Here is a 24544-nt window from a genome sequence, read left to right as displayed (position 1 = left end):
CCCGGGCGGCAGATGTCCGCACTTCCTCACACAGGGTAGCTTGACGGACAGCAGCGTCGACGTCGGCCGGCCCGAAACCCATAACTCGGTATTTCAGGTCAGGGTCCAACCCGGCGAGGAAACGGTCAAGCGCCACTCCTGCCCGGGCGGCGTCGTTATATGTCGGATAAGCCAGCCGTACCAACCTTCGAATCTCGGCAGCGTAGACCGGCAGACTTTCACCAGGATGTCGGGGACGGGCGTTGGCCGCTCGCCGAAACTCTTCCAAAAATACAGGACGTCCGAACGGTCCCGCCATTGCCTGTCGTATGAGGGTCAGGTTAGCCTTCGTCGCTACCGGGAGCTCTGAGTAGAATCCAAACGCTGGGCCAGTAAGGAAAGTCGGAAAGCTCCGCAGCTGGGCGGCGCCGTCCAATTCCTGGGCTGCGGCCCACACATCAAATTGTTGCGACCATAAATGGAAATCGGACTCACCATCAAAGGAAGGTGGAAGTTTACTACGGTACTCAGCCATTTCGACGTAAAATACGCGGTGATTCCCGCAGGAAAACCACCGCTGCCACCAAAATGTAAAGATAGACAACCAGTCACGATGAACGCTCAAACTCAACTGGTTTATTCAATCTCAACCGGCCGGTTCTAGAGCCCCTTCCCTCGAACGGTACCGGTATAGATCACCTGTTCGAACACGACGCTGGCACGTGCGCTGGCACGTGTTCGAACAGGTGACCGCGGCTCCGCCCAAGGGAGGGGATAGAACCGGCGATAATACAATGTTTAATAAAACTAACAATACTCATTGTTACACTACAATCTAATACAAAGCACAGCTCATAATGTTTAGATGAAATTTACAAACCGTGCCAGCCCATGGAGTAAGGGAAGGACACCTCAAACAGGTTGTCATACTTGCACAGAAGTCGCTTTGTAATGTCTGCGAGGGCTGTGGAGTAAGAGAAGACACAATGGTTGAATCATAGTGTCTGAGCAAAAATAAAACTTGATTACATACCAACTTTGCATTTCAGCAAGGATTTCCTCTCATGCTTTAACATTTCATCTAAGCTCACATTTAGAAACATCAATCCTTAATTGTACACAGTATATTTAGTTAAATGTATCACATGTAGTTCTATCACAAACTTTTGGCAAACATTTGTGTACACATTAAAAAAATTCACAGACATAAAATGACAATCTTTTTCTATTCAGCCAAATGTTTTCTATCCCAACAATGTAGTTACTAGGATGTCCTGACCATCCCTCTCACTGCTGGTGAGGTCCGGCAGCCTGAGGACATGTCTCCTGGGCAGCACCAGTGTTTCATACGGCCACACGGCCCAGTACGGCACCACAACCAACCAGTCCTCATTCTCCACAACTATCCGCACCTGCAGCACGGCAGCAAATACAAACTTTACCTGGTCAATTAAAAAAAAATCAAGGTTCATACATGCTGTCTTCTTATGGCCAAATTGTACAGCAGGTATGCTCATGGCCTGGTCACATACATGTATGTTGTACGATCATCATACGATTACAAAAAGGGTATTTTTTGCTTAGTCATGCGGGTTTCATATAAAATTCAGATGTCTGTTGGGGGAGGTTAGTTCACAGCCTGCTTAAACATTCTATAACATCAACACTGTACGATAACCTAAGTACAACAAATGTGACTTTGCCTTCAGCAAAGAACAAAAGTCATCTTGAAATTTACCCTTTTCTCCTTCTCCAGGTTATAGTAATCCACAAGCATTGGGGATTGGTGTTTGCTGAAGTACTCTTTTTGGTTGTTGTCCTGTGATGGAGGTTACATGCAAGGTACAATGTAATATCAATAGATAAAGAAAAGCAGATAAATAATAACAATGCACATATATTGCATAAAATAAAGTAACAATATTCATTCATAGACATTCAAAGTAAAAAAAATTGTTCTTTTACAGTGTCATCATGCATAACAATTTTCAGCATTAACATGAATAGGAAAGTGAACAAAGCTTTAGATGTGATTGTAAATGGAAAGTACCTACCTCAGCTGTTGCCTCATTTGGCATGAAGTTGCTGGCCCAGACCTGACAGTGAGGATGAGGGTTGGAGCACCCATTCACAGCACCCTTGTTCTCAAAAACCTGTACAGGGCATTAAGGGAATACATGTATCTTAACTGACAACCTCTAGCATCTATAGTGTACTATGTTGCATTAGACATCAGATAAAGAACTTTCACTCCGAGCGATAAGCTGCATCTAGTATGTATGTCTTTAACTTAGTGTTTTTCATTCATTGTTAACTCAACCCAACTAACAATACACACAGTGTACCTTCTAAGCATAGTACTGTCAGCGATTCCAAGGTGTCTACTGACCTGCACCCATCTGTGATTGGTCCCTAGGTCGGTGGTGATCTCTGCCCACCTGTCAATCACAGTCCTGATCTCGGCCAATGACATGAGGGGAAGGGTGATGTCTGTCCATGGGTGGAAGCACATCACCTGGCTGAGGAAAAAAACAACTTTTAGTTGTTCTGGAGTTGATTCCTAACCTAGGGTTACAAGATTTACAGTAACCTGTGTCAAGGCTTAGGCAATGATAAAGATGTTGAGAAGCTGATAAAAACTTTCAAATAATGTCACAGATTTTCAGACACCTGAACAGCTGTGAGATGTTACAGACAAGAGGAGATATCCTCACCATTTCCCTCTTGCAGAGGCTGCCTGTAGGAGAGGATGTTCACTTGGACCTGAAACACAGACACTAATTGTGTGAGTCATGATCTGGGAGATACATTTGTACTTAGGGAAGTTGAAAGCCAAGTTAAGTTGCCTGGTATATCAAGCCCAACCATATATACTGCAATTTGTAATGATAGGCTACAGGTCAACATGGTTACCTGTTAAACTAACACTTGCATCATTTGTTCCCATCACCTGAATCTCTAGTGCTCAACTACTTGTTTGACATACTCCTAGGGCATCTATTGAGATATTTCCATACAGAATCCATGGCAAATTTTCAGTACATCACACCTGGGTCGGGTGCATCTGGCTGGAGGGCTGGAAAGTCATTGTCAAACAGGAAGGTGCTGTCGTAGTCTGGGTTCACCTGTTGAGACACAGGAAGCCAGTCAGCACACTTCCACAACATTTTGTACATAGCAGTTGTCATACATTACATCAATGATACTAGGTACGACATAAATGTGGCAAAAAACAGTTACTCAAGCAAGTGGATATGATTTTGTAAACAGTCAGACGCTCAAAGGATCAAAAGATAGAAAGCACACTGAAGTTTGAACCTTTCCGTTGGCGCGGGTAGCCCTGGGACAGAGGGGGTTCTTGGGGTCGTGTCGTGGAATGTCCTCCTCTGGGGGTTTCTCCTCCTGCCCCGACCACGGCCTCTTCATCCTGTGGGCCGACACCAGCACCCAGTCTCCCTTCAGGGGGTTGTACCGCACATGCTGGTGCTCTATGGAGGTGGTTATCAGTAGTCAGTGCTCTCTTGTTGTTTTCTACCAGTTGTGGTGGCTATCATATCTTTCTTTGAACCATTGAAGTGAGACAGTAAATATGGTATTGTTCTTGAGATGGTCTCAAATTTCATGTATCTATAAAAACTGGAAACCGAATTGAAAACAAACCTGCTTTTCATCAAATTCCTCTTGATTTTCTGCATTTGACACAATTCTGTCTTTATTCATCCAAGCCTGGAACCACCTCTATCATTGACTGTATTAGTATTACTGTTCCACTATGCACAATTACTACATTTTCACCAAATTCTATCACCACAGAGAGAAACCTCAGGCCAGGTGTATGCAATGTGTTTTATTCAGCTGATGACAAGTTTGATTTCCAACATGAACAAGTAACTTGCGAGTATTCTTTTAAAAATGTACTTGTGTGGATAAAAATATCTTTGCTATAAAGATTTACAAATGTTAAACATTCCACAGTATCAACATTCTACAAAAAAATTTATCAGCATTCGTCTTGTGTAATCTAATGTGGACCATATACATGTATCTGCATAATATTAATACATTATATATCACTTCAAGCACATTCGTGAAAATGCAAAGAAAAACACAGGACAGTCAGAGGCATTATAGTTTTTATAGACCCAGTCTCGAAAACTTTCAAATCAATGAACAGTAGCACTAAAGTTTAACATGTATCTTAGTGGTCTGTATCAACAGATGAATCATATTGTTGGAATTCTGTAACCTGCCGACATCTTGTTCTGTTGAATCTGCCTGAGCACTGCTAGAATAGAGTCCAACTCTGCCCTGAACTGCTCAATCTGTCTGTTCTTAGACTCTACAATCTGTGCCCACTGTGAGTCCGACCTTCCTCCCTTTGGACTCAACACCCCGTTCTGTAGCCCCCTCTCTCTTTCCCTGTACTTATCCTCCATAGCCTGGATCTTGGACTGGAGTGACTCAAAGTGTCTCATTTCTGGGGACTGCTGTGCCTTTGCCTCGGCCAGTTCCTCCTGAAGTCTACTGAGCTGCCGCTGCAGGGCCTCCTCCCGCAGTTTCACTCGCACAAGCTCCTCCTGGTCTCTCTTGGCAGACGCCAACTCTGACTTCAGATGTTCGAGCATAACGTCCCTTGTCTGCAGTCTACTTGTGAGCTCTGCCACCTCAGAGGTAGACTGTTGTCTGGTGTACTGCGATAAGAGCTTCTCCACTTCTCTCTGGTGAGCTGCTTTCATGATGTCCAGTCGTTCTTCTGAAGCCTCCTGTGCTTTGCGGACGCTGCTCTCTGCCTCTGCAACCTGCATCTGACTCTTGACTCTTTGCTGTTCAAGTTCAAATGAAAGATTTTCTACCTGCTGCTTAAGAGTTTCATTTTCCCTTTGGATGTCAGAAATGTGCAAACCACTGAAAGCATGAGGTTCGTAAGACCTGTCATCCAGAGAGTCTGGGAAGGCAACATCATGTCTGGGTGACGATGCGACATCTTTACCAGACATTTTCTTCTTCCCAACAATTTTGGTCTTCCCAAACTTTCCTCCATCTTTTCCAGAACCAGCTTGCAGCTTTTGACACGTTTTCTGGAGCTGGAAGATTTCCTGACTCTTTTCCTTCAACTCCTTCTTCAAAACCAAAGTCTCTGCCTCAAACTTTTCAGCAGCAAAGGCCTGCTTATCAGTCATTGACCTCCGCATCTGTGCAGCTTCCAGACGTTTGTGCAGTTCTGTGATTTCCCTTTTGAACTCTTCAACCATTTTGTTGTGATCTGTCCTTTCCAAGTCAAGCTGCATCTCCAGGGCAGACACTTTATTGGAGTCTACCCTTGCCGACATTTGACCTCTATCAGCAAGCTGGTCCCTCAGTCTGGAGATCTCCTCCTCGTACTGAAGCTTCACCTGGTTGTGAGTCTGCTGCAGGGCCCGCAGGCTCAACTTGGCGTCCTCATCCCTCCTCTCTAACTCCCCCTCCAGCTTCCTGATCCTGTTCTCCAGGAACTGTACGGACAGCGGTCGGGTGGGGCTGCCGGGGGCTGGCTGAGGTGCTGCATTTGCCGCCAGGATCATTGCAGGGATGGAGTTTGGATGGCGTCTCTTTATGATGTTCTCCATTTCTTTTACTTGCCGTTCCAGATCGAGGATGCGTTTGGCGTCGGCTGCTCGCTCCTTTGCCCTGCCCCTGGCGCTGTCTTGTTTCTGTCCAGTTTGGACCTCCAGCCTTTTTACCTGCAGAAATAACAGAAGGTTATTTCCCACTTCCTCACAATGAAATCTCTTCAGCCATTCAAATTTTCTACAGTCTATAGCTGGAGTCATGTAGTTCTGCTTTTCTGATGATAATACATTGTGGCATTTTTTACTATGCTACATGTAATTCAGATTGTAAAGCAAAATGTCATGTTCATGAAAAACCATTCGCAGTTACGACCCTGAAGACTGTTGCTTAAATTGTTTTTCTAAGGCATCCTCACTACATGTATTGTTTTATTAGTGTTATAAAGTACCCACACAGTACACTCTCCCCATACCTGACTCCTGAGTCTCTCCATCTCCTCCTCCTTCTCCCGGAGGACCCGTGTCTGTCTGTCCACCAGCTCCTGGTTCTCTGCGTACCAGCGCAGCTTCCTCCTCAGCTCCAGTACCTCCTCCTCATACTGCTGTACCCGGGTCCTCACCTCCAGCTGCTGCACCGCACTCACCTCACTCACCTTAACACAAAACACACCTGTCAAATCACTCACCTCAACACAAAACACACCTGTCAAATCACTCACCTCAACACAAAACACACCTGTCAGCTCACTCACCTCACTCACCTTCAAGAAGAGGCAGAGGGGCTTCACTTTTAAGTTCATGTGCCTTAATAGACCAATCCCAAAGTCCCACCCATATCTTTTTCAAAATTGCTTATGCTTATACATGTATCTAGTTCAAATGAAAAATGCAAAATATAAACATAAACATGCATGCATTTGATGGACATGTAGCCCCTCTCTCATTAGTAGAACTGCTATTTGCCAGGTAATCATTTGCTGACCTGCCAACTGAAACATACACTACATTAAGAATTCAGTTTATGATGTCAATGTCACAATCTATAGTGACATTTAGTACTGCCTGTGTCATTAATTAAACAATAATCCAATGTTTGTCATGATGACTAACTTGTCTGTTTGCCTGGACACCCAGAGCCCTCTCCCTGTCCAGCTGCTGCTCCAGGTGGGACTTCTCACCCTTCAGTCGAACAACATCCCTCAGCAGGTCCTCACTGTGCAGCTTGGATTTTTTCAGCTCCTGGAAACATTCAGAAAAGGGTACAATGTAGGATTTAGAAAAAAAGTTCCTGGGAAAGTAGGCAATTGCTAACACTGCTATGTGGGTAGATGTAAGAAACATAAATGTATCAATTTACATTAAAAAAAATGAGAATCATTAATTGCAAACTTGACTTAAGGGATGGCAAATTATAGCCGTATTCAAATAGACATTAACAGAGGAATGAATGCTGAATCTAAAGTTCTGTTAAATACTTACTTTTTCCAAGTATGCCACCCGAGCAGTGGCCATGGAGACTTCAGCCGTGCCAGCCTTGATCTGCTGCTGAGCTGCTGGGCTGGTGATGACTCCCTTAAACAGCAGGGCTCGCTCCCTCTGCTCCCCCTCCTCCTTCAGACGGGCCACGTCTGCCTGCAGCCTCTGGTTCTCCTGGAACAGGAGCGTCTCTGTCTCCTTGTACTTGGACGTGCCCGTCTTCAGCTGAGCGTACAACCTCTCGTTCTCCTGCTGGTAGCCTTTCAGAAGGTCTTCTTGCACCTTGACTTCCTGTCGTAACCTCTCCACTTCTTCATCTGCAGCTTTTCCTTTAAATTTGGAGTCAGATTTTTGGCTTGATGGTTCTGAATCCTTCTCGTCACCACCGTGTGCTTCTGAGTCCCCAAGCTTTGCTCGTAAGACAAAGTTCTCCTGCCTCAGCTGGTCCAGTTCCTTGTCGTGTTGGAGACGAAGCTCTTCCATCTCCCGCTGGTACTCCCTCTGCTGAGCTCTGAAGTCTGCATGGATTTTCTCCCTCAGCTTCTGTTCGACTTCCAACTCTTTCTGAAGGTCTTGTACTTGTAACAACAACATCTTCTCCCTGGAAAGGTGTTCTACACCTGGAGGTGGGCCGTCTGACTTGACAGGGGGTTTATCTTCCCATGCTTGCCTGGAAGACTTCCCCTTTCTTTCAGGTGAGAAATGGTCTTGGATGTAGTGAGCAAAGGACTCCACAGAAGCCATCAGCTGACTGCCTGCTACTGAGTCATCCATGGGTACTCCTCTTGCTTTAAATGTAGAGACCTGTTTAGGAGTCCACCTGTACGGGCTAGCACTAGATGGTCTACCCTTGGCACCTTGTCCATGGAAGCTGACAGTCTTGCCTTGTTTGCTAGGAGTACTTGTTTTTGGCAAGGGTGAATTTCTGGCATGTTTTCCCAGCTTTGCATCTGGTGTACTTGCACTTCCATTTGTCCTCTTTGATGGGATAACTTTGCCGTACCCAGAGCTCCGTACCTGCTGCTGTTTTCCCTTCTTTGCCTTTCCTTTCTTACCGACTTGCTCTGTTCTACCATCCACCATGCTGTCATCGACAAGTCTGTCCAACCTTCCCACTTGAGTCTCGATATCTCTCTCCAGGTCCTGAATGGTTCTATGCTGTCGCTCTGGAGACTCAAATGTGAACTTCTGTCCTATGTGTTTCCTGGGTGTGGGTACTGGGGTTTGGGGTTTACTTTCCACAGTCTTGTCAAGGTCCTGATCATTGTAATGGAAACCTTTCGGATCGACATGCGCAGGGCTGAGGTCAAACCCGTGAACATCTGGTCCACTGGTTTGACCCTGGCTGAGGTCAAATCCTCCTGCACTGTCTGCAGGTTGAAGGTCAAATCCATGGTTCTCCCCTGCAGGCCGAAGGTCAAATCCATGGTTCTCACCTGCAGGTTGAAGGTCAAACCCATGCTTCTCACCAGTTGGATGAAGGTCGAGTCTCCTGGAGTCATCAGCTGGTTGGAGGTCAAACCCTCTGTTTTCCTCAGGCAGGGTAAAACCTCCGTCTTCTGTACCAGCTGGCTCCAAGTCAAACCCCCTCCCCCTGGGCTGGGCAGGGCTCAGGTTGAACCCCCTCGCCTCGGTTCCTCCCCCCAGATCTAAGTCTGCTGCAGTGCCTGTACCCAGGGTGGACATCTGTGCATCCTGCAGGGCTCGCTGCAGAGCCTCCACATCACTGTTGGTCCCAGTTGCCGTGGGAACCATCTTTATCTGGGGTGAGTCTCCATCCGTGTCGCCACCTGAGGGCAGTAACGTCTTCCCCAGCTTGCCTGTCCCAAAACTGGAATCCATGGTGTCAAACAGAGCTACCCTGGCCAACATTGGTTTGGACGGTGGAGTACTTGTCAACTTCTTGGAGCTTTCCGCGTCACTTGTCTTACCAGTCACCTTCTCAGACTCATCTCTGTCTTCATCCTTGTCTTGACTTTCATCTGAAAAGTCCTCACTGTAACTGTCTAGTTTGGATTCATTGTTTTCAACTTTGTGACCAGATGTTGGCCTTTTCAAAGTATCTGTCAGATCTGCTTCCTCATTGAGCCTCCCATAATCCACTGTACCCTCTGCTGACCCCTCTATCTCCTTGAAGAACCTTTCCTTCTCTGCCAGCTCCTCCAGTGTGTCCATCCCCGGTCCTGTTCCAGGGGCACTTCCCGCTCTAACATCATCCACAGCTTCATCATCGCTGCTCTCTATCAAAGTATCTTCAAAACTGGCTTTCTCTGGAATCACACCACCCCTTCCTCCATTATTACCCTTACTGCGGCCTATGTGGAAAAAGTCTTCCAGGCTGTCCTTACTCACTTCTACATCTCTCCTTGCTGGAGGATTGTCAAAGTTGGCAGCAAGTCCTGATGTGGGGGGTTCTGTCGGACTTTTTCTGTTCAACGACTTCAAGAACTTTGCTTCCTGTGAACCTCCTAGCTCCTTCCCAGACGGTTCTTCCTTTTTCTTATCTTTTTTTGTCAGCCATCTGTTGGTTGAGCTACTTTTGAGTCTTGGCGATCCCTCATCATCCTCCTCCATCCACCACAGCTTTGGTTCTTTCTTAGGTTCTCGCTGGCCCAGCCTGTGTAGGACACTCCCAGCCTTACCTCCTCCATCATCCAAGGAATCATCTGAGAGGGACTCCTTCAGGAACTGCTCAAACTGATGGTCCAGCTCTTTCTTGCTCATCTTGCCACTCATTTTGACAGTTTGCTGGCAGTTCTGAGCTTCACGCTGCAATCCTTCTTCGTACCTTCCTCCAACTTTTTACTTTGTCAAGTCAAATAGAATCATCGCAGCTCCTGTTCATCCTTTGTCTCCTGTTTGCAGAGTACCATGTTGATTACCTTCTCCTGGCTCTGACAGCAATACTCAGACACAAGTCCTGTTGTCTGCAGGTCAATCAGCTCAATCACTTCAATCAGGCAGAGTCTGTGTAAGTAGGACAAAAGTCCACATAAGATTGGCAGGTCATCATCATCAGTGTTGATGGAATTTTTTGGTGGAAATATATTCCAATAACTTGTACATGTAGTTGACAATACCGCAACATGAGAGGGTACTTCTTAGCATTCTTGCCCTGTTAAATCAAAGCTGATATTTGAAAAAATCTAAGCCACAATATTAGCTGCTGACAGATATATATGTGTTCTGCATACTGCTAAGTGTCTGAAGGCAGGTATCACCATAACTACAAATATTGACTTCAACACCTAATGTTATGTAATGTAAGCACATTTCATCATCTGACAATGACATTGTTTACATCAGTTAAGTGTCATACCCATTTTCATTAATGACTTGTATTAGTAATTGAAAGTGAGTGGGTGAAATTTTGCAAAAATCACAATCAATAATTATAGTATGAAAGACATTGTTTTAGTTATTTTAATCAGTTGAGTTGGATGTCACTTTAACAACTTACTATTAAAGTTTTTTTTTAAACACATCAAACTTATCATTTACTATAATAGTATAATATTGCTGTTAAAGATAATGTTACTCAGAAAAGTAAACAACAGTCTATAACTTATAATATAATTTGTAGATATTGTTCCCTGGAATATGGCTGCTACAAATATGATATTCAATATCTACAACAAAATAATCTTGTTATATCATGTGAATGTCCCAACCCCTCCCCAAAGTGATGTGTTACAAAACTACATAAAACCAAGGATATTTTTTAGCATATGACTGTTGTTGTTCTTTGATAAATATGATTGTATTTTTACTAATTTTAGCTCCTGTACATATATTGAACGCGACCGTGAAGTACCACCTTTATGATTTCCAACGATTTTAGGACCTTTAATATGATAGGAAAACATCTTAATTTTGCAACTTTAGTAAGTTAACGCCCCCCTCCCCCATCCATCCGCCAAGACTTCCCGTCAACGATTACTTCGCTTTGTGACAATTGACTTGCCGTAAATGTGTAAACCGTGGACAATGATGTACTATTTACCTGCTGGATCAAACTTCTCCGCCATGTGGGAAACTATAGCGAGTAAAATCCAACGAAAAAGACAGGAAACTTTCAAATCTGAACTGAAAGAAATAACGACCTTTGAACTGCAGTTGCAGCGTTAGAGCGCAAGTAAACATAAACGACGCATTCACAAATATATTCAATATTCTCAGCAACGTAGGGGACCTAAAACAAATTGTCTATAGTTAACTAATGACAGATAGTATTTACAATCTTTTCTGGTTATTTTGTTGTCACGATGCGACGATTATTAAATTTTTACTCATTTCACGTAGTGTTTGCGTTGTGATGCGTTTAGGCAAAATGGCGGCGAATTCCTGTCTCCAAGAACGCCCGACATCATGACGAACGCCGCGCCAAATATAATCTCTGCTCGATAAACCAGTCCGATCAACGGGACAACGTCCCATAAACCCTACTCTCATAGGAATGTACCATCCAAATAAGCTGCGGAACCGTAGTGTGCTAGCTACTAGAGACGTGAGTGTTTTGATTTGGGTGCACGACTCAGAAAAGTTGTCATCAACTTCCAGTAACACGATATTTGCTCGGCCTTTGTTGACATGCACGAATTTCTGAGCAAGTGGTCGTTATGAGTCATTGAATGTTCCTAATGCTGGATCCCATTGTTGCGTACCCCTCCCTGCTACAGGTCAGTAATTTCGGGCTCAGTGTGCAGGCTGCTGGCAGTGGACCGAATGAAAAACAGGGACACAGACAGGTAAGACGACTCCTGGTTACTTCACACTAGTCTTGTCTTTTCTTGTCTTCCTTTCCTTTCTGCTTGCTTGTCTTACTTTTGTAAGGGCTATGAGCACTGTAGATTTGTACCGTGACTTGTAGGCTCTCCAAGTAGCCACCTGACTAAGACCTAACCTGCTCGGTCTTTGTAAATGACAGATTATTATTTTTCTTCTTGAAGAACGGTTACTAAGATAAAGAAGGTTAAATATTTGTGTGTAATTATGGCCTCATTTGCATCTTTGTTTGTATATCACGTAACATATCAACCACTCAATTGTGTAATAATACTGACTTGTTATATTGAGGATATTAGTAGTGTTTCAATGAGAGCTTGAAAGCCCATGGGAACCAAAGAAGCTGTATCTTATTCTTTTGTCAAACCTTGAAATTAAATAATACATGAGAAGATCATCTTTTGTTCCTGATTGATCTGTTGTAGAAGATGTAATGTATGTGTCAATGCAGTATTTTTTTAAACAAAATATCTTAAACATGGTCTGAATGTAGTAACTATTAGTATACCAGGTGAATTTTTTTTTACCCTTTGACCCAAAGGTTATTAGATTGGTCTATTCATTAAGGGTTAATAATTCAATAAAGTCTATTGAACCAAGGTATGCTGTCATGCTGACAGTTGAATGCCAGGTTAAGCATAATTAACCTTTTAGTACTAGTAGATAGGATTATCACCTACGTACTAACTCAATCTTACAAATATGCAGAAAGACAATACAAGACGACAATGGGTCCTACCACTTCCTACTGTCAACAGTTGTATACTAGTAACTACCAGGTCTACATATTAGTAACTACCTGGTCTACATGTTTTTGGCGTTTTGATCCCATTTCTGTTGGCTTGACTACAAAGCTGCAGAGAAAGACTTTCATATTATAGGTGAGGGTTCTCTGTTTGCAGTAGACCAGCATGATAGACCAGCATGAGAATAATTAGATTAATACTAGAAAAGACATTCTTAAATAAGCAAGGAGGTTAGATGATTAAGGCACTTTGCACAATACTACATAACCAGATTTCCTGCATCGTGTTAACTCAAATTATGCATGGCCAACTTCTTTAAATTCAAGTAGCGCTGCCAGTTTATCACTGCTGCTTGTTCTGGTATTACTACAGCCAACAATTAGAGGTACTACTACTTGACAAAGAATCACATGATGATAAAGATTGCTTGAATGCTCATCCAACACCTGCATGACTTGCTAGTCCTTTAGAATTACCAGTTCTAGGTACATCTTTATAGGAAGTGCTCAAGCTTTACAAGAACCCTAAAGATGCACTTATCCATGAGCACCTGAACTCAGTCTAGGCTGCATGTACACCAATTCAAGGGGCTCTAGATATAGTACTCCCAAACTTCAATGTATGAAATTGCAGCATATGCAAGAATGCATTGCAGCATGTTATATACACATTATTACTTTGTCTTCTGATACTAGTTATTGTACATGTATTTGTAAATATTAAGTACATGTACAGTACATTATGCATTTCTCATTTCTAAGATGTTGTGAAAACTGTATGTGTGAATTGTGCAACTGATGTTATAGGGTGCAGACTTCCGCCTTGTTCGCGAGGCCCCCAGTGCACACACATATCGAGCAACAGACCTCGTACAGCCAGCCCACCTGAACCAGAGACCAGGAGCCTCTGAGGATCTCATTAGCGACCTTGGTAAGTTGTCCGTCAGCGACCTTGGTGAACTTTTGGGCTAAGTTTCAGAGATGGTTTATATAGTAGAGGACAAGAGAGTAAGTTATGTTTTTATAATTCCTACCCAACTTCCTGTTTTTGGAGAATGTGATGATTTGTATGTCTCATAATCCTTTGATTGAGGTCTTTTGCCTACTACTAGTACATGTATCTATAAAGAGTAATGACGATGTAAATCTTTAAGGTCACATTGCATCATCATATAAATTTGTGAAATTTTTCATTTTCTACTAGTATTGAATATGCTATGGTAGAAAATGATATTCACCTGATATTGCACACATTTCCATCATTACCCATGTCACTTGGTGTTCAATGATATTCACGGTTGAAAAGTTCATGCTTCAAACTTTCTTAGCAGTGCCATCTAGTGATTTAGTGTAGCACTGCATGCTTTCATTTCTTCTCATCCCATGTGGTGTACAAAATATACACAGAAAGAACTTTAAGGTAGATATGCAAGTGACATACAATGTACCCAAACAGGGTGACATCACAGAACATGAGAATTGTTTTTTTAGTGAAATTAATGAGCAGTTACTTCATAATCATAGAAATACTTGTGCTCACCTTTTTCTCAGTCATGCAAGATGCCATGGCCCCTTGCTGATACATACCACTGACCTACACATGATGTGCTGTACAGAAAATCACATTCCTTTTCTTCATCAGTTTCACATCATGTCAGATACCCTATACATAAGCTATCATATGCTGTGTAGGACCTCAGGCTGGTAGTAGCTAGAATCAAATATTTTCCCACTCCTTCCTCCCTGGTACCCGGTGTCCCTATAGTTGCTTGAAGGGTCCAGCAGCTATTGATTCTTGGATACAGACTGATCCCCAAGAACAGGTGATACCAAAGGAATTGCTTTTTTTAATCTTTGAGCAATTTTAACCACATGTTGTTTTATAGCTCTATAGTACCTTCCTATTCAAAGTTTTGTATCTTGCTTAAGAGCACTGATAATTTGCATACAGGCAGTGTTCTGTGAAAAGAAAGTCAGGTTTCATTCACCCCTCCTGAAGATTATTATGGTCCAATCCTTTGCTTTTCAGTTTTTGCAATGACCCGTGCAGCTATAGGGCTTGAGTACTGACGGCTAATGCCAGCAGGTGTGTTGCCTCAATCTGGGCTGTCAAAAAACATTGACACAATCAACCGAAGCCGGGAATGACCATTCTTCTTCTAGACTGAGTTATAGATATTATCATCAATTTATTTTGTTGCTTTTAGTGTTACACAATCATATGTACTGATGTAGGTGTTAGCCATTGATCAAAAGTATCTCACTCTTTACAACCAATCCATTTGGTCATTTGTTTGTCTAAAGGATTGCTTTGTAAAAAGTCTTATCTACAGTATGTAATGTTTGGCTACTGTATGCAAAACAGGTTGACCTGGTATCTAGTGCACATCTAGAAGGCTACATGGTAGACAGGGAGTTGTGTATGGGATAATGTTCCTTGTGTTTCCCCAGTTGTATATCAGGTTACCTGTGATTGTGCCCACACCACACACCTGTACACAGTAAACACGCCGTGGGGCAGGTGAACACGTCCTCCTGGGCTTAAGTAGGCGCTTAAGCGCCAGGTGTCGTATTTTATAATGCCTTGCAGCAGAGCAGATGATAAAAACACTTTTGTCTTTTGTGAAGTCACGAACAACATGCTGGACCCATTCTTGTGAAAAACAACATTAGTTTATTTTACATAAGATGTGTGTAGGTGAACGGTATGGTTGGATTGTGTATATCCATTGGTACTTAACGTGTGTAATGATGAAGGTGGAAATTGAATGTTGCCTTTGGAAATGCAGCTGCAGACAGACCCAGGAGTGGTGCATGTCTTATCAGAATGTGTATGAAAATACTAGTGCACATACTAGTATGTGTACAAACATTCTCCTGAAGTGCAGTCTGCAAGTGCTATCAAATGTTTGGCATTTTGAAATTTGATTTTCCAAGTTACTTTGAAGGGATGTATACATTGTATTGTTCCGTTTATCTAATTATCCTTCAAAGGACTGTGGGCTGCCATGACCAGTTGAGACCACATTGAAGTGAGAAAGTGTTTGATTTATGTTCGTTAGTGACTGTTATATTCATCAGTCGAGCCATAATGTAATGGAGTAATGCCATGACCTTGGTTCCTCAAAATACGTTTGGACAGCTTTGTCCACGTGGTCTTTTTGTTGTCTCAAATTGCTTCATCCATTTTACCAAAGTCAACTTGTTTTTCGAGCGGACTGTTGAGAGAATAATGACAGATATCGGTCATCTTTTGTGAAGACGTAGCATTACCTGGCTACAGTTGAAAATGAACCGTCCTCGATCCGTGTGCGTCAATTGTTTACTTTGTTAAACCTCGGCATACTGAGGACCGCACGGGTGAAGTCACATGCAAACAAGAAATCAGATCTCTCTCGTCGCCTTTCAAGCCAATTTCAGACCACATCGAGCATGAAGTCCTTTGAAACATTTGCAGCTATGATTTCCTAACATGAGGAGACAGCCACACTTTCTGCACGATACGCTGTGCACGGCGGAGGTCTGCTATTGCAAACACCTCGCCGTGCTGGACCTGGGTGTCACCACCACCACCAAATCACCCAGGATGAGACCAGTCCGCTATGGAACATACGAACCCCTCCCTTTGTGGGTGCAGGGCAAAGGTATATACCTCACTCCTGGGGTGTTTTTGGTTGCTTAAGTTTTACCTTCCTAGTCACAAAGGTCTTGCTTGTTGTCTAAAAGTAAGGTCCGTACAAATGGGAGATCATCAGCTATGGTGACACGTTTGGGGTCAGTCTATGTTACGCGCGTGTTGTATTGTAAACAAGCACCCAATTCAGTAACTGTTTTGAGTGTACACACAGTCTAAGATGTGTATCTAAATCAATCGAATAACATCTCCAACAGTGATATAACATACCACTATGCAAGGAATCATTGCGTTAGTGACAGGATCCTTTCCTAGTCCACACAGCAACATATTGATGAAGAATTCTTCCACTTTGGGAATGCCACCGAGCTTTTTTCTTTTTGGATGTTTCGCAACAGAGGTAACTATACATGTATAAGTATGTAGTCCAGAAAGTCTTGATTTCACTTGCCTAAAATTTCAAAACTAACCAGAGTACATGTAACACCTACGTGAAGGTCAGACCAACTTTTGTTTCCCAGACCTCAGAATTTTTTTCTCAACTGAAGCAAATAATGCACTGTTAACAGTAAACAGGGCTGGCATTGCCAGACGTAAATACTTTCTTTTCTATGTGAGACACTGTATCTGCTGGATTGAAGTCTGATCGCTGTACTTGAAGGTGTCTTGGTTTGGTTTCTTGTATTATAGCAAAACACACCTGTTAGAGTCAAGGTGTCTGGATGGCACAGTTTGGAGAAAGCTGTCACAGTAGAGTGACTGGTGTTACAGTGTTAGAAGTTTACTGTTGTGACTTCAGGAGAGTGGAACATTTTGTAAATCTCTGATAGTCCTTCTGTTACCGTCATTATGCACAAATTCTGGGTAGCAGTGCTGCAGAAAGTTGCAGGTTAGTGTATTGCGGTGTCTGTACACATGTACAATGCTTGTGTTGATCCACTATTTTGAAGCATTCTTTTATTAGTACAATTTAAGTAGGTGGCATATTGCATATGTTATAAGTCTTCACAGTTCGGGGTCCCAGGTATTATCTAGGTATCGTATGGAGTTGTCAGCTTTAGAAGTTCTTGAAGTAACTGTTGTTAATACACATGTAGCATAGCCCTGGGGTGCATAATTTTGTACATGTACTTAAGTACAAATGTATGTCACTAAATGGTAATCAGTGACTTAGGATTGTTTTCAGCTTGGGTCACGTTTCCCTCTTCAACCAGAAGACATGCCAAATAGATCAATACATTCCCCACCCAGGGCAAATAGACTTGTCATTCAAACAGGGATAAAATGTCAACATGCAGGACTAGAATGGTGACCCTTGTTCTGTTGCCGGTGTTGTTAAGTACAAATTAGCCTGCTTAAGACTTGGCCAGACAACCTGTATAATTGTCTACACAGTAAGGGAAGGAAGAAAAGTAGTCAATGCTGTAGTTTATATGACTACCGGGCTATGTTGCAGTTAACGGTGCACATTCCAATTCTTCCGCACAGCACAAAAGTTATCATGGGGTTTTGAGGGTCTATATTTGAGTTCACATCTCTCATAATCTGTTGCCACAAAATATACTAACGTGGCTGAAAAGTATAAGAAGTGGTTGAAAATTGACTAGGGCTCATATCTCAATTTGTTACACATCATGTTAACTTTTCACTTTGATATTACTGTACATCCCAAATCCCTGACATGTTGTACTTCACTTTCTATGTATTACACAACTTTTTGTGGAGTTAAACCTTAAAACTCTGTTTGTCAGTATCGCCCGGTGCAGCCCGTGGGACCACCCCGCCCCTACAGAAGGACCAGCGGGGGAACAGACAGGTCCACACGCCCTCCACGGCATACGTGTCGGAGCTGGGCTTCAACTCAGCACCACAGCGGAACCAACATCATCAACAACAACAGCAGCAACAACAACAACAGGTACAATAAAATACTACCCTGCTTAGGCAACCATGCTCTTGTCTTTCTTTTACAAAATTTGTTTGCCGTGTTGTTTCTTTGTCTTTTCGTTCTATTGGAAACTTTTCTTTCTTTTGGAAACCTTGCCTGTCTCTAATCTAAAAGATTATTCCAGACCTTGTTTTCCTTTTCCTTACTCAGGTTCTTGTCATAGATCTAGATTTCATGTGGGCATGCATTTAGGAGTAAGATATTGGCCTTAAGCAATATATTTCTATATGAGTCAGTGTTACCCAACTCTCTTCATGATTTCATCTAACATCATGTAACCATGGTTACAGGATCCCATGAAGGATGAGATGAGCTCCCATAATGCCCGGCACACCCAGTCAGCTGGGGCCCTGTCGTCACGGCAACAGAAGGGAAACTACCTGCCAGGTAGGTTTTAGAAGTCCCATAAAAAAGTAGGGACAAATTTCCTCTATAGAAAATAAGTGCATGTCGCCAGGTTCTGATTGGCACCCTGTACTACTGAAAGTAATCAGTAGGGGGCACTTCAGAGAAAGCAGCTGAAGTGAAAGAGGTAATCTGGTAACTATAACTTAATTACGTTGTCAAAAAAATGGGGCTGCAGAATCTTTTGTTGGCCTTAATCAGAATGACCTTAGGTTTGACCTCATTCCGCACGGATGGCAACCAGGCATTCTCAGTCCTAGGTTTACAAAACAGTAATTAAAACAACAATACACCTTAATATACAGGCTTCATCTCTGTGGTTACCTCTGGCTGGGTGGAGCTATTGATTGTGTTCATTCTCTATTGTGTCCGAATCTGATATATAGTACATAGCTTGCTGTTTGAGTTGTCAAGTAGAGAAAACGGGGCACCATGGAAAAGTGACCGTAGCTGTGCCATTGCTTTGTTTGTTGTATAAAGTCCAACGTTAGGAGTACATATAGTAGCAAGGAGAGGGAGGACTGGTGTGCACATGTCGTCTTGGGGGTGGTGGAAGAAACAGGGTCCCTGCAGTAAGGGTTGTCCCGTTTGTTGTCTGTCTCATCTCTAAGTGTTGAAGATTGTTTAAAGATATAAAATTGTGTTTTGGACAATGGAGTATCATACTTTTTAAGCCACGTATCAATGTGTGCTGACCTGTCAACTGCATGCCATGTGCACCAGTTTGTCTCTGTGTACCCTTAAACAACTGCAACTGCTGGGCCATTTTAAATGTGTACATATTCCAAAAGAGAGTCAGCATTTGCTTGACGTGTATAAAGCATAATATCGAAACTATCCAGTATGTCTCTATGAAAAAAAATGATGCCATGATAATTAGTCATGGTAAAGTTCCGAATAGATAGTTTACAATAACCTGACTCTTCTGAAAAATGAAAGGGGGTATTGCGATTGCTAACATTGGTTCTCATTTTCCTCAGGTGACAGGGTCATCTTTGCAGAGAGCCCGTCTGCCCCAGGTATCCCTATTGTGTACAGGACACAGGAGGAGAGAGCCAGCAACCCGGACAGACTCAACCTGGACAGGTCAGTATTTACACAGCATGGACAGGTGTTTGTACAGCAGGGCTTGAGTTTTTCTTTGGCAAACACGCACTAACTAATAATTCCATCTATGAAATGCTAGCTGTGTTCTCTACCAATGTAGTTCTGACAGAGACTCAGAGTTGTATTGAGATATCTAGATTGGGGTTAAATTCTGCATTTTCATTGTGTGGCCCAGTTGCTCTTCGGTTGAAATTCATTTGTTGTGCAACTAAACTTAACAATTCAGGTACATAGGAAAATTTGGGTGCAGGAGATAAAGCAAATGTCCAATATAAATCCCTACTGTTTCCTAAATGTAGAATATACCTTTATAATTGTTACAGGAGACGGCTGACAGTCTGTCCTATCTTGGAGGGAGAGGAACACCTGAGACTACTCAACCTTCAGCACAACCTCATCTCCAAGATCCAGCACCTCTCTAACCTCAGGCGGCTCATCTTCCTGGACCTGTATGATAATCAGATAGAGGAGATCACCGGTCTAGCTGCTCTCAAGTCCCTCAGGGTGCTGATGCTGGGGAAAAACAGGTGAGATGGACACAGGCTAACTGTGGGTTTGTATGATTTTGACCCTGTTAGAAAGTCACTTGAATGACAGTTGGGAGGCTCCTGCTTAGTAACAGTTGCCATGGAGACAGGTTAGGGTTTGTTGCTAGGTCACATTTTGTGGTATCTTGGATAACTATCAGCACAGATGACAAGTCTTTTGTTCGATTGATGATAAAAGGCTCTGGCTTTTTCTGAAGCAATTGATTTTTGTAGGTTTAAAAAAAAGGTTTGTCTCCTTTACAGTTTTTATACTCAATGATGAAACACAAACACAGTATGTACATGTACAATTGTTTTTATTGAGTCTGAACTTCTTTTCCTCTTTCAGAATCAAGAAAATTGCTAACCTGGACAATCTCCAAAAACTGGATGTCTTAGATCTCCATGGAAACCTGGTGAGTATTACGATAAACTTTGGCCAAGGCAAAATGCAGTTGTTTCATGCTCCTTACCAATTGCCTCTGGAATTGTTGATACATTAACAAAATGTACATTTTAAGACGTAACCTGTATATGATTCATTAAAGTTTTGTGCAGTTATCAAAGCTTGAAAATTAAGATGAAATCATTCTTACACCTCTCAAGGCAACCTACATGTACATGTATCATAATTATAATTATAGCTCTCCCTCTGTGTGTTTGGGTGCCCCTTAGAGTCCCTATTGCAAATACCAGAGCAGCCGTAGATCATTGTGGTGACAAAGAAACAGTGCCTACATTTCATGGATCAATTATACTAGTCGTTTAGTAGACAGGCTTTCCAGTGTGAATGATATACAATGTGAGATCTGAGTAGGATAATAAAACAGAGATATTGGGGAAAATGACAGGTATATTGTCCATGATTTATCTTGCTATGTCGTGTCTGTGTATTTAACACTCAGAAACAAAGGAATCAAATGTCTTACAATTGATTTATGGTTACTTTGCGTTTAATAACCTACAGTCTGTATGAAGTTTGTTGTTAAAAGTTATCATGTTGTTTTCTCCCTGCCAGATAAATAAGATAGAGAACCTTCAGCACCTGAGTGAGCTGCGAGTGCTGAACCTGGCAGGTAACAGTATCATCCATGTGGAGAACCTCAGTGGCATGGACTCACTCGCTGAACTCAACCTCCGCAGGAACCAGATTGTTAATGTGGTAAGGACATCCATCTGGCTGGAAACTTTAAACAGAATGACTAAATCTGACATATATTCACACACACTCACTATCCGGTTTATCTTCTGTTGTTCCCCGACTTTCAAGGGTTAGACGTGCTTGCACAGCAGTACTGCAAAATGACTGTTACTGTTAGAATCGACTGAAAAAAGAATACCTAAAATGCATAACCTTAATGTGAAGCACACATTCTAAAATGCAAGCATGAACCCACCCTAAAATAAATGTAGTAAGTGCAGTTGCCCTTGGTGCGGAGAAACATTGCCACAGCCTAACGTGACCAAGATAAATTATATGCCTGTATATCATGTCAGTTTCGAAGCAACCACAATTTTCCATGCACATGAGATCTTGGCATTCATGAGGGCATTGTTGCAGAAGAAAGGGCCTTACTGTTGATCCAGACCTATCCAGTGTGAACTGAGATATGACCCTGTTCAGGTTCATGTATGACTTTCCATAAAGATCAGCTTTCTTGAAACAGAACAATAGCTTTGTTCATGTCTTGACTTTGAAGGAAGGCATTGTGTCATCACAGTGGAAGCCAAACCTTTTCTTTAAAGTAAGCAGTGGCTTGAGTTACTGTGCAAATAAGACCAGGAGCTTAGAGCAGTTTCACCATGCTGTTTCCATATGTTACCACATACGTTTTAGGACTGCATGGCTGTTTTGGTTACGTATGATGGAGCATGAAGTGGGCTGTGTGAAGGGTAATGTGGTTTCAGTTTTGTAAATGTTATTGTCCATTGTTGTGCAATGTTTGACTGGACTGGAATGTCATGACTAAGACTTGAAATAGATATCATGGTATGTAACTGCACATGAATAGAAAACTCTGGCCAGTACCCTGTTTACCTACCAATGTGGAACAAACATGTACATGTCATGCATAAGGTAAACCTTTCTCTGGCACAGTAGAAATTATATTCTACCTCTGTTGAACTTATGTTTAACCAAGGTGATTTTTTAAAAGGAATAGTTTGTGTGGCTGAAACCTTAACACAAAATGTAGACATGTATCCCATTACTAAGTTATTGTGTGCCAGTATCACTGCCACGCCTCAGTTGATCTGTTCTATTCTGCTCAGCTGGCACACCACAACCATGTCTGACCCAATCTGCCTGGGCACATGAATTATTTCATAACCTACTTACTTGGGTGAAAGGAATCATCCTGGAATGTAGTTATGAATATTTTATCTATAGCAATCATAGTGCCGCAGTCTTGTAATTCTGGGGACGTCTCACCAAAATTGCTCATCTGTGACCTTGTAAAAGGTTGTTGGTCTTCCACATGAAATTATTGTTGTACAGAAACATAATTTGGCAGATACCAAGACATGCAGTGAGCTACTTACTTAGAAAGGTACAAAGTTTATCGCACACCTTGAATGCTTGCTTTCTTGTTGTTAAGTTATATTTGATTTATTATGTACGTGTGAGTCACACTAGTAAGGCATGTTTTTGACACGTACATAATTGCTAAAGTCTGGGTGGGCTCTCCCAAGGGATGCCCATTCAGCACCCGGGACAGATTTTTCCGACACATCCTGTCAAGCGTGATTTCATTAATGATCAATAACTGGGGTGATTTGGGGGAGGATTGTGCTGGGATCTCTTACATCACATGTGGCAGTATGCATGACTGACTGTATGGTACGGTAACATGTAATGCTGTGTGTGAAACCTTCATCCCTGTGTCCCTGTGTTCCCACAGACAGAGGTGGACACCCTGCCCAGCTTACAGAGACTCTTCCTCAGCTTCAACAATATATCCAGGTAAGTCACCACATGTGCTGCAATCTAGACAAACAGTATGTAACATGGAAATGTAATCTAGACAAATGGTATGTAACATGGAAATGTGCTGGTAAATTGTGAAATTATAGTTTTTTGATACAATTGTACTTGCTTTTACTTTGTGTTCAGATATAATTCCTGAATATGTAGTTACTGTATTAATAGCATTCTTGCACTTTTACGGTATAAAAATACCACCTTTCTCGTAGGACTGAATCTTCAACTTCAAGTCTTCACAGTGTATTAGCCTGGCAACCTCTTGCAAAGAAGATAATGACCAATGTTGTATTACATGTAACAAAAGGCATTTGAAGCTGTCCTTCCAAACTTAGATCAGAAAGAGTACCAACCACCACATTCCTAACATAATGGTCATTTTTTGGTCTGACGGGTTCGATGGTTCCTATTCATTCTGTTGTGAAGAGATAGCCCCTCCATTTCTTTATTACGAGTCCCCGAACTGGTTTCATCTCTTGTTATTGATTTTTTTGGCCCCGTTCCTTTTCATACAAATTGATGTGGCAGCTTGGGAGCTTTGCTGGTCAGATACTGGTAATGGCTTGAACACCAGCCAACCTCAGCTGGGAAAATAGATGGAGTTCATAACCTTATATTTAGATAAGATTGTGACTACAGTGAGTGAGTTTGAGTTAATGGTCAAAATGCTAATAGATATTATCTTCATGATAGAGTATTTCGTACTTGACTGTCTATATCTTCTTGGAAAATGTCAGAGAGATATTGAAAATGATTAAAAAAATCAGTTAATGTAGAAGTATGAGGACACCCTAAATTCAATCACATGGTGCTTGGATATCTCTCTGAAAAGAAAGATACTGTAGTGCAAAAATCTGATAAGCATTGATTGATGAATATTCAATTGATAGATATACAACTACAGTATGACTGGTTAAGATCATTTTCAAAGCATAATTTCAGCAAAATACATTAAATACTAATCTTAGGGTAATCCATTCCATAAATCCTATTCATTTAGGAAGCCACAATTACCACCGTGAATCTGTCATCTGTTGTGTTAAACCCTCTGTAATGCTCTGTAAAAGTGCTTCTCGCTCAATCAGTCAAACAGCATCAATATTTCCTAATGCATATCATTTGTTTCCCTGGGAAGTTGGGGTAACACCAGGGTTCTTCCGGCTGGTATCACTTGTGTTCTGTTTCATCCTTAGACTCAGACACGACTCGGTTGAACCATATATTAACCTTCAGCATGCTAAGGTAGCTGTTTTGTACTAAATTTTGATGGGTCAATAGCATGAGGTTAGGAAGCAGGAAGAAGGTAAGAATGAAACCAAGAGGCAAAATGGGATGTTTCATCATTTATTCCATTGTATATACATGTTTCTGAGCTTAACAGTTTCAGACTACCACTGTCTACTGGCATA

At 42.2% G+C, this 24544-nt stretch overlaps 3 protein-coding genes across 6 annotated transcripts in view; 1 reads left to right on the top strand and 2 right to left on the bottom strand.

Annotated features, from left to right (window-relative positions):
• The window catches only part of LOC109480734 (galactose-1-phosphate uridylyltransferase-like), a 13488-nt gene extending 2299 nt beyond the window's left edge, over positions 1-11189 (bottom strand). Inside the window, exons 1-9 of the mRNA XM_019783006.1 lie at positions 11008-11189; positions 3298-3467; positions 3029-3104; positions 2694-2742; positions 2369-2498; positions 2034-2132; positions 1718-1798; positions 1259-1391; positions 860-943 (exon numbers count right to left, since the gene is read on the bottom strand). Coding sequence (XP_019638565.1) covers positions 860-943; positions 1259-1391; positions 1718-1798; positions 2034-2132; positions 2369-2498; positions 2694-2742; positions 3029-3104; positions 3298-3467; positions 11008-11032 — 847 coding nt within the window. The 5' untranslated portion in view covers positions 11033-11189. The remainder of the gene's footprint in view (positions 1-859; positions 944-1258; positions 1392-1717; positions 1799-2033; positions 2133-2368; positions 2499-2693; positions 2743-3028; positions 3105-3297; positions 3468-11007) is intronic.
• LOC109480731 (centrosomal protein of 162 kDa-like) lies at positions 3792-14285 on the bottom strand. 2 transcript variants are annotated; one of them, XM_019782998.1, is made up of 6 exons: positions 14075-14285; positions 9862-9971; positions 7008-9823; positions 6639-6767; positions 6002-6181; positions 3792-5699 (listed from the first exon to the last, which is right to left on the bottom strand). In XM_019782998.1, exons 3-6 carry the CDS (start codon positions 9738-9740, stop codon positions 4203-4205), a joined length of 4539 nt encoding a protein of 1512 aa, XP_019638557.1. In that variant the 5' UTR covers positions 9741-9823; positions 9862-9971; positions 14075-14285; the 3' UTR covers positions 3792-4202. The 2 variants fall into 2 exon arrangements, with proteins under 2 accessions (XP_019638557.1, XP_019638556.1); XM_019782997.1 differs by having other exon boundaries at positions 7008-9971.
• LOC109480732 (leucine-rich repeat-containing protein 49-like) overlaps positions 11301-24544 on the top strand; it is a 21958-nt gene continuing 8714 nt past the window's right edge. Inside the window, exons 1-10 of one of the 3 annotated variants that reach the window (XM_019782999.1) lie at positions 11301-11511; positions 11684-11752; positions 13342-13465; positions 17920-18086; positions 18407-18503; positions 19502-19607; positions 19952-20155; positions 20505-20571; positions 21174-21317; positions 23056-23117. In XM_019782999.1, coding sequence (XP_019638558.1) covers positions 11461-11511; positions 11684-11752; positions 13342-13465; positions 17920-18086; positions 18407-18503; positions 19502-19607; positions 19952-20155; positions 20505-20571; positions 21174-21317; positions 23056-23117 — 1091 coding nt within the window. In that variant the 5' untranslated portion in view covers positions 11301-11460. Of the gene's footprint in view, positions 11512-11683; positions 11753-13341; positions 13466-15865; positions 16179-17919; positions 18087-18406; positions 18504-19501; positions 19608-19951; positions 20156-20504; positions 20572-21173; positions 21318-23055; positions 23118-24544 lie in introns of those variants that run through there. The other 2 variants (XM_019783001.1, XM_019783000.1) reach the window with 2 other exon arrangements.

Source organism: Branchiostoma belcheri, unplaced genomic scaffold, assembly GCF_001625305.1.
Source record: "Branchiostoma belcheri isolate BF01 breed outbred unplaced genomic scaffold, Haploidv18h27 scaffold52, whole genome shotgun sequence".
Taxonomy (NCBI): domain Eukaryota; kingdom Metazoa; phylum Chordata; class Leptocardii; order Amphioxiformes; family Branchiostomatidae; genus Branchiostoma; species Branchiostoma belcheri.
This window is presented reverse-complemented; position numbering and strand designations above follow the sequence as displayed.